We start from the raw sequence: 19,349 nt of genomic DNA, 5'->3' as shown, positions 1-19,349 counted from the left end.
AAAGATCTTCTATCACAAGCTATCAACAAAGTACTTTAACCCTCATAATCTAGGAATCAGGACATTCTGCAATATTACCTGATTATATAATTTTTCTTTTGAATTACTTGATGCTAGTGCAGAAAATTTAAATGTTTAAAACTGAAATGCTAAAAAACTAGATTGCTAGTGAATAAATTTCCTTGAATCTGACCAGAATTTTTTTCTGTTGTTTAGAATAGATTAAAAGGTTTATCAGGTAAACACAGGAAGTTTCCTATATTACAGGCTTCATAAAGCTACTGAATCCCTTGAGATTCTGTTCTACGCTAAAGTTCAGTGATAGCAAATAAGGAACTTGTTACAAATATTTGTATTTTTCATTGTTAATACCTATGTGAAACTTGCCCACCTGTTGCTGATGTAGGAAGGAAGGGTCTCTTGGACTTAGTCCCACATATCGATTGGCTTGGGAGGTACCTGAAGCTGTATAGGCTGATTAAGGAAGAACAAAACATATTGATAAAGACAGAAACCTACCTCATATTATTCAAATATGAGAGACTCAGAATTATGAAGCATGAATCTGGTTAAGAGCATAATTCAAGCCTGCCTATTGACTTCAATGGAATCTGCATGAAAACTATATTATCAAAAATAAAATTTCTAAATGATTTAATTTTTTCTCAGTTTCATTTAAGAGAAGTTAATTCAATGTGATTCTCATCTTTTACCACTTTATATTAGAATTCTACCAGTGGAGGCCCAAGCAAGGTAAAACTAATCCTTAAGCCTTTGTGTATGTAGGAATCTAAAGTACTTTGCTTCTAATACTATTCATATACAAAATGCAAATGTTGATTTAAGAGTTGTTTTTATGTGGCATTAATGGTTTTTCCAGGGAGAGCTAATTATTTTAAATAACTGGTAGAAACTATAATATTATGATCAGTATTCAAAATTAAGTACGTTGTGAAGACAACATAAGAACTGATATTCAGCCTAGGGTGTGGGTGTAAAATTTGATCATGTCACATGACATATCACAATGTATTGTGACTTTTTTGCCTTTGCGGAACTTGGATGGGCATGGCCTGCATGTGGCACATCTGGCCCATGGCCTGCCAGTTTGACACCCCTGGCCTAGGAGGTTCAGGGTCATAACATTTTCTTCTGTTGAATCATACGCATGAAAAATAGGTGGTTACTCTCTGAATCAAGAATAAGTGAAAGACACTAATTGTTGATTGCTCAGGGTTACAGGTAGTCCTCAACTTACAACTGTTCATTTAGTGACTGTTTAAAGTTACAACACTTTAAAAAGTGATTTATGATTAGACTTCGCACTTATAACTGTTGCGACATCCCAATGGTTACATAATCAAAATTCAAACTCTCAGCAATCAGCACGTATTTATGATGGCAACAGAGTCCCGGTGTTTAAGTGATTGCTATTTGCGATTTTCCCAGCAGGCTTCTAACAAGCAAAGTCAAGGACAGAAGCTGGATTCACATATTGAAGGCATGATTCACTTAACAACTGCAGCGACTTGCTTAATAGTCAATAATTGGCAAAAGTCATAAAATCCAGCATGACTCACTTAACAACTCCCTTGCTGGTTCCAACTGTTGTCATAAACTGAGGACTACCTGTAGTCTATCAAATGAAATTTGGTTTTGCTCTACTTCCTAAATTTGAGTCACAGAATCCATAATTTTATAACAATTTGACTGTTATAACCAAATCATTAAAGAATGAAAGGTGAGTAAATAAAAGGCGGATTAATTTCAAAAATGCAGACTCACTTTTTGCAAAATAATACATACATGGTTTCTTAAAAGAATTACAATTAAAAATCCACTGAAGAGTTACAATAATGATGTGTCTACAGTGGGGTGTAGGAATATAAGTGTTCTTAATTGTAATGGGAAGAATCATTTTAATTTTGTTTAATAAAAAGTTTAAGGAGTAATACTTAGCCAAAATATATAATTACAGATAAATAAGTGTTGGTGCCTTTTTGTGCCACAGATCATATCATAAGCACTGATTTAACAGAATTAAAAGAGTATATTCCTCAGTAAAGCTATCTCTTGGATACACAGTGAAACTCTTTAATAAAATAAAAATATAAACTATAATCAATTTTAGATGTCATCTGTGCCATTTTTCATACTACATTAAAAACATTCACATTAAATGATTTAAGTATATTTTGCTATTATAATATGTTTCTTCTCTTGAAGCCTATAATGAGTCCTCAAAAAAATACTATTACAATGTTTAATATTTCCTATGTATCCTTAACGCTATTTAACATATTATTTGAATAATGGTTCCTGAGTGCTCTGTTGAGATGGAACATTGGTGAGATTTAATGAAAACTCTAACAACCAGATCAAATCTGAACAACATTCCAATTCTCTTCTGACGTATTAAAAACTTCTTTGCTGCTGTTGAAAAGTATGTTTCAGAAATGAAAAATTATAAGATAAATCATTTTGAAACTATTACCTGATTAATTACATTATATTAATGTTAAATTGATCATAGCAGAACCAATCTGACACTCTCAAAAAGCAGTTATAGTGGTTACTATCAACCAAGAGTGAGCTTCTGCCAGGGACCTGGATGCACTGTATGTCAAAGTTAAATTTACAAAAAAAACCCAGAGGCTTAAAATCTATTGCGGGCAGAAGAATCTGGGATCTTTGCCAGAAAACAGCTTTTCTCCCATGCAACCATACAAGAATTTTGCTGTTTTAGGAGTTGGGTAAGAAAAATTCAACTCCTCTACCACTTTCTTACTGAAATGGAAACTGTTTCACTTTCCCATCCCACACAGGATTGCTAACATACTTTCTGTTCTCATTTTAACTTTCCATTTCATTATTTACAACTATGAGTCATGGTGGCACAGTGGTTAGAGAGCAGTACTGCAGGATACTTCTGCTGACTGCCTGCAATTTGGCAGTTCAAATCTCACTAGGCTCAAGGTTGATTCAGCCTTCCATCCTTCCGAGGTCGGTAAAATGAGGACTTAGATTGTTGGGGGCAATATGCTGACTCTGTAAACCGCTTAGAGAGGGTTGTAAAGCACTGTAAAGCGGTATATAAGTACTATTGCTATGAGTACATTTCAGATTTAGTTCAATTGGTATCATTTTTCTTACTGGTTTAACAAGAAGGGATGTTAATTTATGGACTTTGATGTCAGGTCCTGCATCTCTTACATAATAGCTATAGTTGCTACGAGTTGTTTCAGCAACATCTGGAGGACCACATGTTTCCCATCTCTCTTTTAAATATTTTTAATTTAAATGCTTATGCATGCTCTATCAAATCATTTGACATTAAACACTGATTGCAGGTACTTACTAAATGAATTATAGTCAATAAATTAATGTTTGTTCTATAATTGCAAAAATACATCTCAACTAATATACAGGTTAATTCAAGGACTACTTGAACCATTTTATGAAAACTAGTAAGATGTATTTCCAAGTGTTGGCAAAACCAAGTGGAAGCAGTGAGTAAGAAAATAAATGAATGTATATATTATTCAGTGTGCAAATTTCGTGCCACTATCCTCATATCACTAGTGACCATTGTGCTTGAAATTGTCTATAAAATAGGATATGGTAAGCCATTATAGCAAATGGATGGCTAACATATGTAAAAGGTTTTCCCCCAGTAGACTTAATGTATGTAATGTTGCAATTTATTGAAATGATTAATGTTGGAATTTGATTCAAAAAAGTTTAGAGTATTGATCTAAAACTGCAATTCCATTGAAGACTATAGGATAAAGGGCACAGTTTTGAACACAGTAAATGAATGTATGCTATACAGAGGTTTTTAAATCTCTTCAAATATAGATATTCTGAAGGGTTCTCATTATTCTAATGAATAAAAACTCTTATGATAATTGAGTCTAATGTAGACTCAAGAACAAGATCTGTTTTCAAGAAAGCTCACTTAGGAGCAAGCAACTGGATCGCTTCCTCTCTCTGGATTTCAGATGTCAGCAGTTTTGCATCTATAAATCTTGACTGTGCGTCTGGTTCTCAGAATGTCCATCTTAAATTTAAAAACTGAATTTGTTTTAATTTTCCATTGGCAGTTGTTGGTCAAATTAGTTATCGTTTTTATATGGCTGCACTTTCAGAATGGTTGCAGAGTAATTTGACTTTTAATAATTGTAGAATACAGGTAGTCCTCAACTTACAATCATTTGTTTAATAACTGTTCAAAGCTACAACAGCACTAAAAGAACTGACTTACAAATGGTTCTTGGACTTATACCTGTTACAGCATCTCCGTGGTCACATTATCAGAATTTGGGTGCTTGGCAACCAGCATGTATTTATGATTGCAATTTTCCCAGCTGGCTTCCAACAAAATCAATTGTAAGGGAGCCAGATTCACTTAACGACCATGAGATTTACTTAAGGGCAGTGATTCACTTAACAACAAGTGGCAAAAATTGGGCACAACTCACTTAACAACTGACTTGCTTAGCAATGGAAATTTTGGTCTCAATTGTGGTTGATAAGTCGAGGACTAACTGTAAAACTATTGTGATTTTATATTATTAACTGTGAGTGTCTGCTTGGTCAAATAGGAGGAAAAGGTGCCTTTACTGGCCTGAATTGGAAAGTATTTTGATTCTTTGATGGACATTGATTTTCCCTAGGCAAAATACTTACTGGTTGCTGTAGGTGAAGATGCCTCACCTTCAGTGGATGTAGTGATGGGCTTAGTGTCTGTCATAGTCAAGGTCACAGGTCTCATCGTACTGTGATGGGGAGAGGGTGCCAAAACTGGAGTAAAATGGCCAGGCATTTTCCCTACTACTTGACCACTGCTGTTAGGCTACAAAACAAAACCAGAAGAATGCCTTGTGAAATACACACATAATGCCTACTGTATCTTAGGGTTTCCAGAATTCTATAGCTGTAGAGAATCACTTTGACATACAAATCTTTCTTTCTGAATACAATTGCAGTTTTAATGTGGGTGTGTTTAAAGCTTGTGAAACTTTTGTACATAACCTATTTATCAGGTAAGAGACTCACTAGTGAAGCCATGTTATTGATCCTAAATGTTTATCAACATCAAATAAATAGATCAGTAAAAAGAACCCAAATGTTATCACTAGATTCTGATCTTACATATATGATTGAAAAACTCTTATCAGTTGTGTAAAAAAAGTAAGCACACACTATGTATTTTTTTCTTTTTTGACATGTTATATTCATTCAAACAATATATAAAAATAAATTGAACAAAAAACTATGAAAAATAAAAATTATTTATTCAACCAAAATTTAACAAATGTACCGTTTTCTTTTGCCATTGCTTTATGGAAAAAGTAAATACATCCCTTGGCTTTAATATCTGGTCCTTTGGCAGAAACAATCTCAAGCAGACATTTCTTCTAACTATATACCAGTCTCTGACATAGGCTGGAAAAGGTTTCTACCACCACCACCCCATGAAAAAAAATTTCAACTGTGTAAAAGGCGGGAGGCGATTTGAGGGGTTTCTTCAGAGCAGAGTTCAGTCCACAGCATCTCCAGGGGATTTACATCAAGCCATTGCAGAACTTGTATTTCTCTTCCTTCCCCTCCTCCCTCCCAGCTATTCCTTGGTAGATTTACTGAAATATTTAGGGTCACTGTCATGTTAAATTTAGCTTTTGGTTGAACTTCAATCTTCTGACTGATGGTTTCACATTATCCTCAAGCACCCTCTGATACAATGAAGAATCAACGCCTTTATGCAACAAAGAAGTCTGAACTATAACATTTCCAACATCATCCTTTCTCTTTGGAATCAGGGTTCTTCTGGTAAAATGCTGTCTCTGGCTTTTGCCAAGCATTTCTATTGGCATTATTGACAAATAAATCTATCTTTTCCTCGTCTCTCCAGAGCACGTGTTCCAAAAGACTTTGCCTAGATGTTCATGAGGAAGTTTTAGCCTTGCCCTGAAGCTCTTTCTGGACAACAACGTTGTTCTCCTGGGATGCCTTCCATGTAGATCTAATTTATGCAGTAGACTAACAGTAGACTCATGCACTTGGGACATCAATCCTGGCAACTACCACCTGTAGGTCATATGATGGAATTCTAGGTTTTTAGAGACTTCTTTCACATCTTGTGTTCTACTCTCAGACTAAATTTGCTGAGATAGTCAGGGCAAATTTCTTCAACTCTGGCAAATTGGCAGTTTGAAATCTCTTCCATTTGTTAGATGATTGTAGATGGCCAGTGGAATGATTGATATCCAATTGTTTGGAGATCATTTTAAATCTCTTCCCATTGGCATCACTAACCTTCTTTCTCAAACCTTCAGAGGACTCGTTCAATCTGGTGATATTGCACACTTTAACAACAACAAAAATTAAACTAAAAGTTTGAGGTTTAAATAAGGCAAGTTCCTTTCAAATCCTCCCTAATGAAGACCTTATCATATGCACCTGATCTAGTTCATCTGATTCTTATTTTAGGTATTTTCCCTAGAAATTAAGTGCATACTTACTTTTTCTAATTTTGTTTATTTAAATTACACAATGGGCTGAGGTACAGTGCCTCAGTGACTTAATGCTGGAGATGATGTCTGTTCCAGTGATCTGAGTCCTGGCACTGTGCGCTGGGGGTGAGTTCCTCTCACTCGCCTCAGTTTCTGCCCATCTAACAGTTTAAAATCATGATCTGTGTGAGTAGATAAATAGGTACTTCATGCAGTTAGTCAGATTCCTGTTGGTTTAGAACCTTGCCAGGTGCGACACCTGTTTGCAAGGAGGCTCTTGTGAAGGGAAGGGGCCTTATATGACACTGCAGGAAGAGATGCTTGTCTTACATACTAGTGCAAAGCCAGCTTGCCTGCCTGTGGCGCACTCTGGGAAGCATGCAAGCATGTCCTAACAACACCATACGCTAATAAAAACAACATCACCACCACAATGGACTACAAAATGTAAAAAGTGGAATGATATCTGTTTTGTCATGTGCTTTTTAATCTAACAATATTGTTGAACTAAAGATCAAACATCTTATTTATTTATTTATTTAATTAGATTTTTATACCGCCCTTCTCCCGAAGGACTCAGGGCGGTGTACAGCCAATTTTAAAACAATACAATATACAATTAAAACAAAGATTTAAAAAACATATTCCATAAATGGCCAGATTTTAAAATAATTAAATTTAAAACCCTTAAAATTCATAAAATAGTAACCCCAGTTAAAAATTATTTAAAAATTTAAGCCAGTCCCGCTTGAATAAATAAGTGCGTTTTCAGCTCACGGCGAAAGGTCCGAAGGTCAGGTAATTGACGCAAGCCAGGGGGAAGTTCGTTCCAAGGGATAGGAGCTCCAACAGAGAAGGCCCTTCCCCTGGGGGCCGGCAGCCGACATTGCTTGGCGGACGGCACCCTGAGAAGACCCCCTCTGTGTGAGCGTACGGGTTGGTGGGAGGCATAAGGTAACAGCAGGCGGTCCCGTAAGTACCTGGGCCCTAAGCCATGGAGCGCTTTAAAGGTGGTAACCAAAACCTTAAAGCGCACCCGAAAGACCACAGTGCAGTCTGCGCAGGAGCGGTGTTACATGGGAGCCACGTGTGGCTCCCTCAATCACCCGCGCAGCTGCATTCTGAATTAACTGAAGCCTCCAGGTGCACTTCAAGGGGAGCCCCATGTAGAGAGCATTGCAATAATCCAAACGAGAGGTAACAAGAGCGTGAGTGACCGTGCATAAGGCATCCCGGTCGAGGAAGGGGCGCAGCTGGCGAACCAAGCGTACCTGGTAAAAAGCTCTCCTGGAGACGGCCGTCAAATGATCTTCAAACGACAGCCGTCCATCCAGGAGAACACCCAAGTTGCGCACCCTTTACATTGGGGCCAATGACTCGCCCCCAGCAGTCAGCCGCGGTTGCAGCTGACTGCCCCGGGGTGCCGGCATCCACAGCCACTCCGTCTTGGAGGGATTGAGCTTGAGCCTGTTTCTCCCCATCCAGACCCGTACGGCTTCCAGATAGCACTTCGACAGCTTCATTGGGGTGGCCTGGGGTGGAAAAGTACAGCTGAGTGTCGTCAGCGTACAGCTGGTATCTCACCCCAAAGCCACTGATGACCTCACCCAGCGGCTTCATATAGATGTTGAACAGGAGAGGCGAGAGGATCAACCCCTGTGGCACCCCACAAGTGAGACCCCTCGCGGTCGATCTCTGCCCCCCTGTCAACACCATCTGCGACCGGTCAGAGAGATAGGAGGAGAACCACCGATAAACGGTGCCTCCCACTCCCAAACTCTCCAACTGGTGCAGCAAGATACCATGGTCGATGGTATCAAAAGCCGCTGAGAGATCTAATAGGACCAGGGCAGAAGAACAACCCCTATCCCTGGCCCTCCAGAGGTCATCCACCAACGCGACCAAAGCTGTCTCTGTACTATATCTGGCCCGGAAGCCGGACTGGAACGGGTCTAGATAGACAGCTTCATCCAGGTACCGGGGAAGCTGCCATGCCACCACACTCTCTACAACCTTCACAACAAAGCGAAGATTGGAGACTGGACGATAATTTCCCAAAATATCTGGGTCCAGGGAAGGCTTCTTGAGTAGGGGTCTCACCAAACTATCCCGAAGCTGAACGATTTTATCGTATAGATAACTGTTAAACTCCTCGGCACGTCCCTGCAAGGGGTCATCCCACCCCTCCTGATGAAGGAGAGAGTGGGTCACCCGAAACAGGGCGGCCGGGCAGTTATCTGCCGACGCAATGAGGGTGGAAACGTAGGAACGTTTCTGTGTGTTGGAAGATGCTGAAGAAGTTTTTTAAAAATCAATGGTGTGTACTTATTTTTTTATATTATTATTATTATTATTATTATTATTATTATTATTATTATTATTATTATTATTATTATTATTATTATTATTATTATTATTCAGTGGGAACAAGTAATAAAATATAATTCCTAATAAGTGGTCTAGGATACCTAAGTGGTCTAGGATACCTACCAGAATCCCTCTACTAATTTGATATTAACATTACAGCCTGAGAGTTTAATTATTGCACAAGTACTGCCTATTACAAATGCAGATGCCCCTACATAAACATTGGAAACTGTCTATTAGTTCAGCAGGAGGAATAACATGGTAGGTAACTATATAATTAAAGAATAGTCAATTGCACTAAATTAATTGTAGTAAAATTAACTTGATTACTAAGAAAGATTGGTATATAATAGAATCAACAATTTTATGTTTATTGCTTTAAAAAGATGCCTAAAAATATAGATCGTTCTTTAAAGAATGCCTTGGCAAATCCATTTGTATTCACATCAAAATACTGATAAAATGCTTCTAAAAACCTATACCATTGTCTGTGCATGACACATGAAGTAGATATAAGCAACTATGTGATAAAATCAAACATATAAATATTTGTTTAACTATTAAATGATAAATGGAAGGTTTGATTAAATAAGCACATCTATGTAGTCATCAATCGAGATTCAGAGAGATTATTAATAATGCACACACATTGTACTGCAGATGTATGATCCAGCTATTTTGAAGTATTACGTTCCAGTAGTCATCTTTGAACACATGAAAAATTACTTTCCAACATTCTGGGAGCTTCAGTATAGATGTTGCTGAGTGTGGAGTACAAACATGATATATCATGAAATGTATTAGTTAAATGTTTATTTTGGTTAATTCTAAAATTGCAACCATTCCAATATATCTGCAGACATAAAATCTACAATAATTTACAATATTCTTTCAACATTGTATGCATTGATCTGTTATAACTTTACACAATGTAGGATTCAGGAAGTAAAACAGAGTAGACCTATAACTAACAAAACTCAATGAAGTGATATTAGAGGTGAATGTTAATAACAATTAAGTCCCATTTTGTGAGGAGGGGGTTTGTGTGTTTGCATACCCTGTTTGCTTGTTCTATGCTAGTGTTAACGAACCTTTTCGGCACCGAGCACTGAAACAGGAGCATGCATGGGAGAGCGCCGGAAACCAGAAGAGCAGCTCCCTGGCACGCACATATGTGGTGCCGAAAAGGTTCGCCAACACTGCAATATATGATCTGTATACAGGCTGATATAAGTGGTGAAAACTGAACCGGTTTGCTACTGTTTTGCTGGCTGCGCATGCGATCACAGCTGAGCTGCGTGATCATCAGAGCCTTTTTTTTACTTTTAAAAGCATAATTTACAACCTATTCAGCCGAATAGGTTGTAAAAAAATGCTTTTAAAGGTAAAAAAAAGTCTCTGATGATCGAACGGCAGAGCTGTGATCGTCGGAACCTTTTTTTACTTTTTTAAAGCATTTTTACTACCGGTTCTGGAGAACCGGTAATTAAAAAATGCCTAAAAAGTAAAAAAAAAAAGTTTCGACAATCAGCTGAGCAATGCACAATTTTCGGAACTATTTTTTTTACTTATTAAAGCATTTTTAACTACCGGTTCCAGATAACTGGTAGTAAAAAAAATGCTTAAAAAGTAAAAAAAAAAAAAAAGTTCCTATGATTGGGCGTCACTCACCTGATCGTCGAAACTCTTTTTTTTTTTTTTTTTTTTACATTTTTTACTACTGCTTCAGCAAACCAGTAGCCTTTTTTACTACCAGTTCGGGCGAATCGGACCGAACCGGGAGCATTTCACCCCTGGCTGATATGTATAAAGCATAAAAAGTACTGCAGCTATCATACTAATGTTTAAAGTTTAAATATATTTATTTTACTTAGTTTGTCTGTGTAATACTCTAGAAATATGAGATATTGCATGTACCACTGCAAAGTGCAAGTAATGTACAACAGTGCTAAAAATACTGATAAAAGTCAGCAAATTATTTAATAGATTAGCTCAATTAATGAACACTGCATTAGTTGAAATTAATTATCAAGAGATGTTTGACATTTTTATGGGTACTATAACCCAACTACAGAATTTTCCTGGTTCAATTATCTTTTGATATTTAAATTTTAATTTTAATTATACAATGCTCCCTTTGATATGTGAATCCATGTACAAGTACAAAAAATATAGGTAATTACTGGCAAGTCTAGAGATAATGCAAGGTATGTTTAATACCCACTGATATTGATGATATTTAAATGTGTAACTGAAGGGTGAAGTATCACTTTAAATGAAATTTATAATACTTTTTAATGTTACAAGATGTTAAAAGAGTCATGAACAAGGTCTTTTCATAATATTTACAATATTCAAGTGTGATGTATGGCATGTGACTATATGGTATATTTTACCAGCCTTTAAAGGAATAGAGTCCAAATGCATAATGGTATATGAAAATGACCTTGTAAGATATACTGTCTTGGGAATGGTCAGATAAGAGGAAGTATGTTGCAGCCACATACTAGAAAGAGCAAGAGGCTCTGGATATACCATCCTTGAATTATTAAGCTGTAAAGATGATAGTGGAAGAATTGTACTTTCTTTCAGACTTGCAAGATTCTGTTCATGTAGTTTTATAATAAAGATAAATAAATAAATAAATAAATAAATAAATAAAGAAAGAAAGAAAGAAAGAAAGAAAGAAAGAAAGAAAGAAAGAAAGAAAGAAAGAAAGAAAGAGGAATTAGCTTATCTAGCCATGTTTTCCTGTCTGGTGTACCAGGTGGACAAAAAGACATTTAGGTGACTCTTATGCAATATCTTTGCAATATTTTGTTCCATCCGAAAATATTCTTCCCAGCATTTGCTCTGAATTGTTTCTCATTTTTAAACAACAGAAATATAGCCATAAGGTTTTTAAAACTGTTTTTACTTTCGTTTATTGATGATTAAATAAAGCTGGTCATAAATACCAAGACTGTTTAAATGAAGAACTCAAAAGGGCAGCACAATTGAGCATCTAGTAGCAATAGCAACTGAAATAAATTTCACAATCCATCTACAAATATCCAGAGATACAACTCAGCTAAGAGTAGTTAGTGATAGTGTGAAGGGAATAGAGGGTGAGGAAAAATGTTGTTGGATGACTCTGTCATGCTGTATATGAAAACACAAAATCGTGTTAAAAAGATTCCTGCAACAGGGGTGGAGTCTCTTTCAAGCAGGAATATTATTAAATCTACTTTTTCACAAATGAGGATGGCAAAACATAAAAATGGGTCCCAATAAATGTTCTCCTAAGAATTTCTGCTAAATGCTTAGCTTCAGAAAACGGCCTTCCAACAGGTCTGCTGCATTCATTGCTAGGGCATAGATTGTTCTGAATATTACAATAAAAAACCTTTTATTTTTGGTAATGTCCTAAATGCTCATTGCACTGTAACTGTGTGAGGCTGCCACTATTTACCAAAGTTCTAAAATTGCTCCATGGTAAGGAGATTAAAGCATTACCTAAAACAATTTGAACCAGTATTTCAGGTGGCAAAGTGCCATGCTGGTTGTCGCTGCTGCATTTAGGGCAGATTCTAGACTTAGCAAGGATTCAGTACACAGTGGGATACTTTCCAGCAGATTTATCTCCCTCCCACCCTTGATTCAGCTTAAGTCATGAAACAAATCTGTGTGTTATATAAAAAGCAACCAACTGATACTTTGTTCTGAAAATGATCATAGCCATCATCATGGTGACTGGCAGAATATAAAACTGCATTTGCAAATTTTGAGGCCTAGTTTTGACCTCCCATTACTGATGGGCTGAGGTACCAAACGCTTGGAGTTTTATGCCTAAATTTCTTAAAGACATTGATTTGGTTTATGTTAAAGCAGGGTGTCACACTCGCATCATCACCAAATCACGTGACATATCGGTACTTTCTCCTTCCCTTCGCTAAACCGGGCATGGGCGTGGCACATCCGGCCCACGGGCTGTGAGTTTGACAGCCCTGTGTTAGAGCTATTAATATTCAGGCATGGTAATGTGGAATTATTTTTAATGTGGAATTATTAAGGGGCGTGCATAAGAGCACAAAAGTGCCTACCGTTCCTGTTGTATTGTTTCAATTATATCAAATTAATATAGTTATTGCATACTTTTGCTCATATATATGCTTATATGATATGTAGTTATTTTATGTTGATGCTTGTGTATATTGTTGTGACAAAATAAATAAATAAATAAAAAAGAATTATTTTCAGAAAGTATAAAACAAAGGCTGCTTCGGAGGATAGCTTCAGCATGTGTGGAATGGAGCAGAACTACTGCTTAATATGAAGGGTTGAAATCTGGGTTTCATCACAGCTTAAGCCTGTGAGTTAATATAAAATTTTAAAAGAAGTGGTATCAGAATGTAGCTCTGCTTCATTCCTGGATTATAGGCGACAAATGCCTAATGTTCTACAGCAGACTTACACTATGTTTTTTTTTTTCTTCATATAATTCCACAAACAACATAAACAGGCATTGGTCAACGAAACAGGCAACCAGTTTAACCTGTATAATTATCAAAAAATGGAGCACTGAACTTGAAATATTGCAAAAACCTAGTTAAGAAGTAAACTTGATTAACATTTTAATGCTACCACATCTTTTTCTAGTCTTGTGTGACTGCTTTACAAGCTGTTTCTGTCAATCTCTGCATGGATGTGCATACCCAGACACTTGGTATCACACCAAGTGGTGTCACAAAGCAGCTACTTTAAAAGATATGGCTGGTTTAGTGATTCAAACAGATGTACTTAATTAATAAAACTGTATCATATAATCATTGCCTCGATCCCAAGGTATTCCTACATCTTGTTAAGCATTTCTTGACGGATTTGCACATCCCTACATCCATTAGCAAATATATTCTGCAAGTCTCTAATGCTCATGTTTTCAGAATAGATTATAATGCATAATAAAAGTACACAAAGCATACTAAATTGAATGTTTCAAAAATAAATAAATTCAAGTTGATTAGAATGGGCTATTTTAAAACAGATGTTTATGATTGCAGTACAGCTCATGAAGGAATGGAGCAGCAATTATTGAACAGAATCAGAAAGGTCCAATTCTAAGTCCAAGGTATGAAAGTTCTAACATTTAATCCGAATCTATCTTCTTATAATTTCTTGTAAATCAATTTCAAGATTTACTGGAACAAGATTTTTTACTTTCTTGTCTATGTGACACAACCTTTAAGAAAAATGGCATCATATTTTTCAAGTCATCTTTTTTGATATTCAGCTCCTTCAATATCTATTCAGAGAACTTGTTTATACTTCTAATCATTCTAATTGCCCTTTACTAAAACTTTTATTTTTTTCTGAATCTGAAATATATTTAAATATGTATTTATTTTCTGAAATTTTCTTAAATATAATATTTATTTTCTTAATTTCTCTTAAAAGTATTTCAAGAATTCGAGATTTTACCAAAGCAAATTATAATGAAATAGTTCTTTCCTATTATTGGGAAATATATTTCTCCTGATGCAACCCAATATTGCTTGGGGGGAGATATATATTGAGTTTGCAGTCAACAACTACTACATATCAGCCAACCTCTCTTAGTCCCCAACCTCTACCTGTGCATTTAAGTTCTGCTTCCTAAGTGAAGAACTTTCAACTTCTATTACTCTGAACCAAATTTTTTAATATTGTGGTTATTTTTAATTTTATTCTAGTATTAACTATCCCCCTCAATAAGGTTTCATCAGCAAATTTAATAAGAACTGTTTCCACTTTCATCTACCATAACTATTAGTGAGAGAGAGAGAGAGAGAGAGAGAGAGAGAGAGAGAGAGAGAGAGAGAGAGAGAGAGCTCTCTACATGGGGCTTCCCTTGAAGGGCATCCGGAGGCTACAGTTAGTCCAGAATGCGGCTGCGCGGGTGATAGATGGAGCCCCTCGGGGCTCCCGCATAACACCCATCCTGCGCAGGCTGCACTGGCTACCTGTGGCCTTCCGGGTGCGCTTCAAGGTTTTGGTGACCACCTTTAAAGCGCTCCATGGCATAGGGCCGGGTTATCTACGGGACCGCCTGCTGCGACCAGATACCTCTCACCGACCCGTGCGCTCTCACAGAGAGGGACTCCTCAGGGTGCCGTCAGCTAGGCAGTGTCGTCTGGCGACGCCCAGGGGAAGGGCCTTCTCTGTGGGGGCTCCCGCCCTCTGGAACGAACTCCCCCCAGGACTCCGTCAACTTCCGGATCTTCGAACCTTCCGTCGCGAGCTCAAGACACATTTATTCATCTGTGCAGGACTGGCTTAGATTTTAAATTTAGAGGGGTTTTAAATTGATTTTAATATTTATATTTCTATTTTTAATAATTGGGCATTAGAATAAGTTTTTTAATGATTATTTTAATTTGTATATTGATGTTTTTACATGCCTGTAAACCGCCCTGAGTCCTTTGGGAGATAGGGCGGTATATAAGTTTGAATAATAAATAAAATAAATAAATAGAGGAGGGGAAGGGCTTAGGCCAAACTATGTATCTTAACTTCATGACATCCATTCCACATTAGCTTGTTCATCAGCATATGATAGGATACTTTGTCAAATAATTTGTTCATATCAATATATATATTATGCATACAACGTTTTCATACTCTTTAAGGAAATTACTTAGTCAAAATTGTGTCTGGAAAGATTTGTTCTTAACAAAAACAATAGTAACATGTGGATAATTACCACATGTTTTTCAAGGTGCTTACAGATCAATTGCTTTAATGTCTGTTCTAAAAATTTCCCAGCCATTGATGTCTAGTTGACACATCTATAGTTTGAAAGATCCTCCTATTTCTACTTTTTTTGAGGTGGGGCAACATTTGCTTCCTGTCACCTGTCAAATTCTCCAGGATTGCTCGAAGATGTTACATATGGGGTTGAATACCGCTTGAATAAATTTCATCTTTATTATAGAATGTGGTTCCATGTTGTCTGTCTGTCTGTCTTATTTATATATTAAAAAAATTGCTTGGGATTGTTCTTAACTATATATTTTTTCTAAACGACAGAGTGACAGCTATTGCAAATAGTGGATACCTAGTGATATAGGTTTATGCACCAATCATGCATAAATTCATGGATTATACCAGTGGTAGTCAACCTGGTCCCTACCGCCACTAGTGGGCATTCCAGCTTTCATGGTGGGCAGTAGGGGTTTTGTCCGATACTGAAGCACTTTCCTTTTTTTAAATTTAATTGACTTTTTAAAAAATTTTCATTGCATTATTTAAAAACATTTTCATTAGGTTTTCATAAAATTTCCCGTGACAATTTAAGTTTCTGAAAATATACTATTTGTATCGCCCGTGCATAAGTTTAGTTCACATTACATAAGTAAAACTAAATGGCGCTATAATGCGACTGGAAACAAAAGAGCCTCGTCCCAGAATAGCTTGCGCATCTCCCCCCATACCACCCAGCTGTAACAGACAAGCAGAGCTAGTAGCCGGCGCCCCCCCAAACCCAATCCACAATGCACGAGAGACATGCGCAGAAGACAATGCACGGCGCATTACTGTGGAACCGGTGGGCGGTTAGAAAATTTTACTACTAACAGAGTAAGTGGGCGGTAGGTATAAAAATTTTGACTACCCCTGGATTATACCAATGGTGGAAGATACTAAGGAATTCTATGGGCAATTAGAAAGAGATAATTAATGTAACACTAAGGACATAGTACAACTAATGGGGAATGCAAAAATTGAGAAGTGAGGGAACCTGGAATTACAGAAATAGTAAACGAAATTATGCAAAAGAGAAATTGAACATTGGTGCTTCTTGTCAACATCTATTTCAATACACATAAAGGAAAACCCTATCCTATCCATGGACATCACCTAGCACATAATTCTGAAATCACATTAACCGTATATCAGACAGAAAAGATAGAGAATTACAATCTATTCAGCCTATATACATCTAGATACATACTGTGGTTCAGGCCATGGTGTCAACCAAACTTAGAAATTTAATGAGAGTACGTATGGCAAAAACATTTAATCTTCAAGACACACATATAGAATGTTTCAGTTTTTAATCATATATTGGCATATTTCTATTTGTTTTCTTTGTTATTTGTTTTATTTTCTTTTAAATAGCTCTTATTCCATCCCAGAATCCCCTTGTTGTTTGGTCAATCAAAAATTAACCATCCTACAAGTGTGCATATATATAAACATATACTGATGTTTCATTTCTAATTCAAGCAAACCAGCATTTCATTATTTTAAAAGAGAAAAATATTTGTAGTTCTTCAGCTCTTTCTTTACGCTGTTCTATATATCTGTGGTCCATATTTTTTTAAAAAATAATTTTTACTTTTATAATAATTGTGACTGCAATATAACTTTTTGTATATTTAGCACTTTGCTTTATTCTCTGTGTTTCCCATTATGTTTTCTAACTTTTGCTAACACGATAAAAATACTTTCCCTACAAAAAATGTTTCTGTTTTAACAAGAATTATATTTTAAGGAATGCATGGGTAATACTAGTCTCATTAACTTCCTGAATCCATTCTGTTGTCAAAAAAATGTTCAAATTAATTAAATAGATCCAGTTGAGTACTACAACAATCACTCTTCCTGTCCGAAACATCCATACTTCAAAAAAGTGACACTCTTTTGGACTACAAAAGAGTTTTTAGTTTTATTTCTACTGCATATAAAAAAATTAACCTCTAAATGAATGAGAAACTTTTTGAACATAACCACTCATTTGGGAACCTAGGGGTTTTTTCTCTCCATTTCCTTTTTACAAATTTTACAACGACCACTTTGAAACAACCATTTGGTCTTGCAGGAATGAGTATTATGTTAATTATTATGCTACTGTCACTAAGAATAAGGTATGGCTGTGCTTTTGAATTTCCAACATTGTTAACATGTTCTTTATTTCACACTGCATGCTTTAATTTTTTTATGCAGCTACTGAAATCTCTTGCAAACCTGCTACAAGTTTCCCCTTTGTTATTTAAGGGCGCCAAAAAATAATACAATATGCCACTCCTTTATTCTTCTTCCCCAAGTGGAATAGAAAAATGCCCTTGAAGAATTTGAATTCAGCTGTAAAACAACTGGCATCAACCATATGTTCAGATAACTAATCACTCAACCGGAAAACAAGTCAGGAAAAAAATAGTACACAAAGGGGGAAATGGGCTATTCTAATAAATATTTGCTTAACTAGCCACACACTAATCATGAAACAACTGTTCTATTCAATCACACAACGTAACATTAACAATTACATCAACTTATTTAAGAGGAACTTGTAGTTTCAATTTCTGTCCAGAAGGACAACTTAAGAGGGAATTTAACTTCTCATTCTCAGTCAGCAGAGGAATACAGTGGACAGGAAAAAAAAATCCAAAAGCAGCACATCCAAACCATCGTGAAGTATATATTATACAGAAAATACTGTATACTGTAATTTAAAAGTACCTGTCAAGCATTATGTTCATTTTTGTAATGTGGAAAAAAGGATGGGGGGTTAGCCTAACTGGCCATAATGTTCTAGTAAGAAAATAAAAGTAAGAAAATGGCTACCTAGGTTGGAAAATTTACTGTATTTGGCAAGCACAAGCTATCTGGATTTCTCAGCTTTCCACAACAACTAATTATATTCTGAGATATCTTCTTTATTTTGCACCATTGCTTACAAAAAAGGAAAAGATGCTCTATGCAATTTTGATGCAGACAACAATAGACCTGGAAATATTAAGGCTCTGTCATTCCATTTTTGGGCGGATAAGAAAGAATAGGTCATTAGAATGTTATACTAGTAGTTCTGGAAATTATTTTGAACATGAAACAAAGATCTGTATAAAGAATCGTCATATACAATTCTTTGAATAACAAAAAAAAATTCCCTTCATTCTTCTTGTAGTTATGAGTTGCAATCAGGGGTGGGATTGAAAAATTTTAGCAACCAGTACTCTGCCTGGTTGCTGGGTGGGCATGGCCATGGGGGTATGGCCTACTCGGCCTCCTGCAGCACAGTGGGGGGGGGGGCTTTTTGCCCTCCCCGGGCCCTGGAGGCTTTCATCTAGCCTCCAGGAGGGCGAAAACGGTCTCCCCTGGGCTCTGAAGACCAGAAACAGGCCCACTTCCGGAAGACCTATTTTTCACCCTCCAGGAGCCTCCACATGGGCCCTGCACTTACCTGGCATCCAAAATAGGCCATATGGAGACTAATCATCTTGGTTGCTCTTCTCTGCACTCTTTCTAGAGTCTCAACATCTTTTTTATAGTGTGGTGACCAAAACTGGATGCAGTATTCTAGGTGTGGTCTTTCCAAGGCTTTATAGAATGGTGTAGAATGGCAGACGGTGTTGACAGGGGGGCAGAGGTCGACCGCGAGGCGCCTTACTTGTGGGGTGCCACAGGGGTCGATTCTCTCGCCCCTCCTGTTCAACATCTACATGAAGCCGC

General features: G+C 36.7%; 1 protein-coding gene across 14 annotated transcripts in view; it reads right to left on the bottom strand.

Annotated features, from left to right (window-relative positions):
- The window catches only part of NFIB (nuclear factor I B), a 269,310-nt gene that overhangs the window by 36,657 nt on the left and 213,304 nt on the right, over window positions 1–19,349 (bottom strand). For 6 of the 14 annotated variants that reach the window (XM_058168186.1, XM_058168177.1, XM_058168179.1 and 3 more), the window contains 2 exons: window positions 4,690–4,855; window positions 392–474 (listed from right to left, as the gene is read on the bottom strand). The exons of 3 other annotated variants lie outside the window; for them this stretch is intronic. In XM_058168186.1, coding sequence (XP_058024169.1) covers window positions 392–474; window positions 4,690–4,855 — 249 coding nt within the window. The remainder of the gene's footprint in view (window positions 1–391; window positions 475–4,689; window positions 4,856–19,349) is intronic. 5 more of the 14 variants (XM_058168178.1, XM_058168181.1, XM_058168182.1 and 2 more) reach the window with 2 other exon arrangements.

Source organism: Ahaetulla prasina, chromosome 2, assembly GCF_028640845.1.
Source record: "Ahaetulla prasina isolate Xishuangbanna chromosome 2, ASM2864084v1, whole genome shotgun sequence".
Lineage (NCBI taxonomy): Eukaryota > Metazoa > Chordata > Lepidosauria > Squamata > Colubridae > Ahaetulla > Ahaetulla prasina.
Note: the sequence above shows the minus strand (reverse complement) of the source record. Positions and strands in the feature narration are given on the sequence as shown.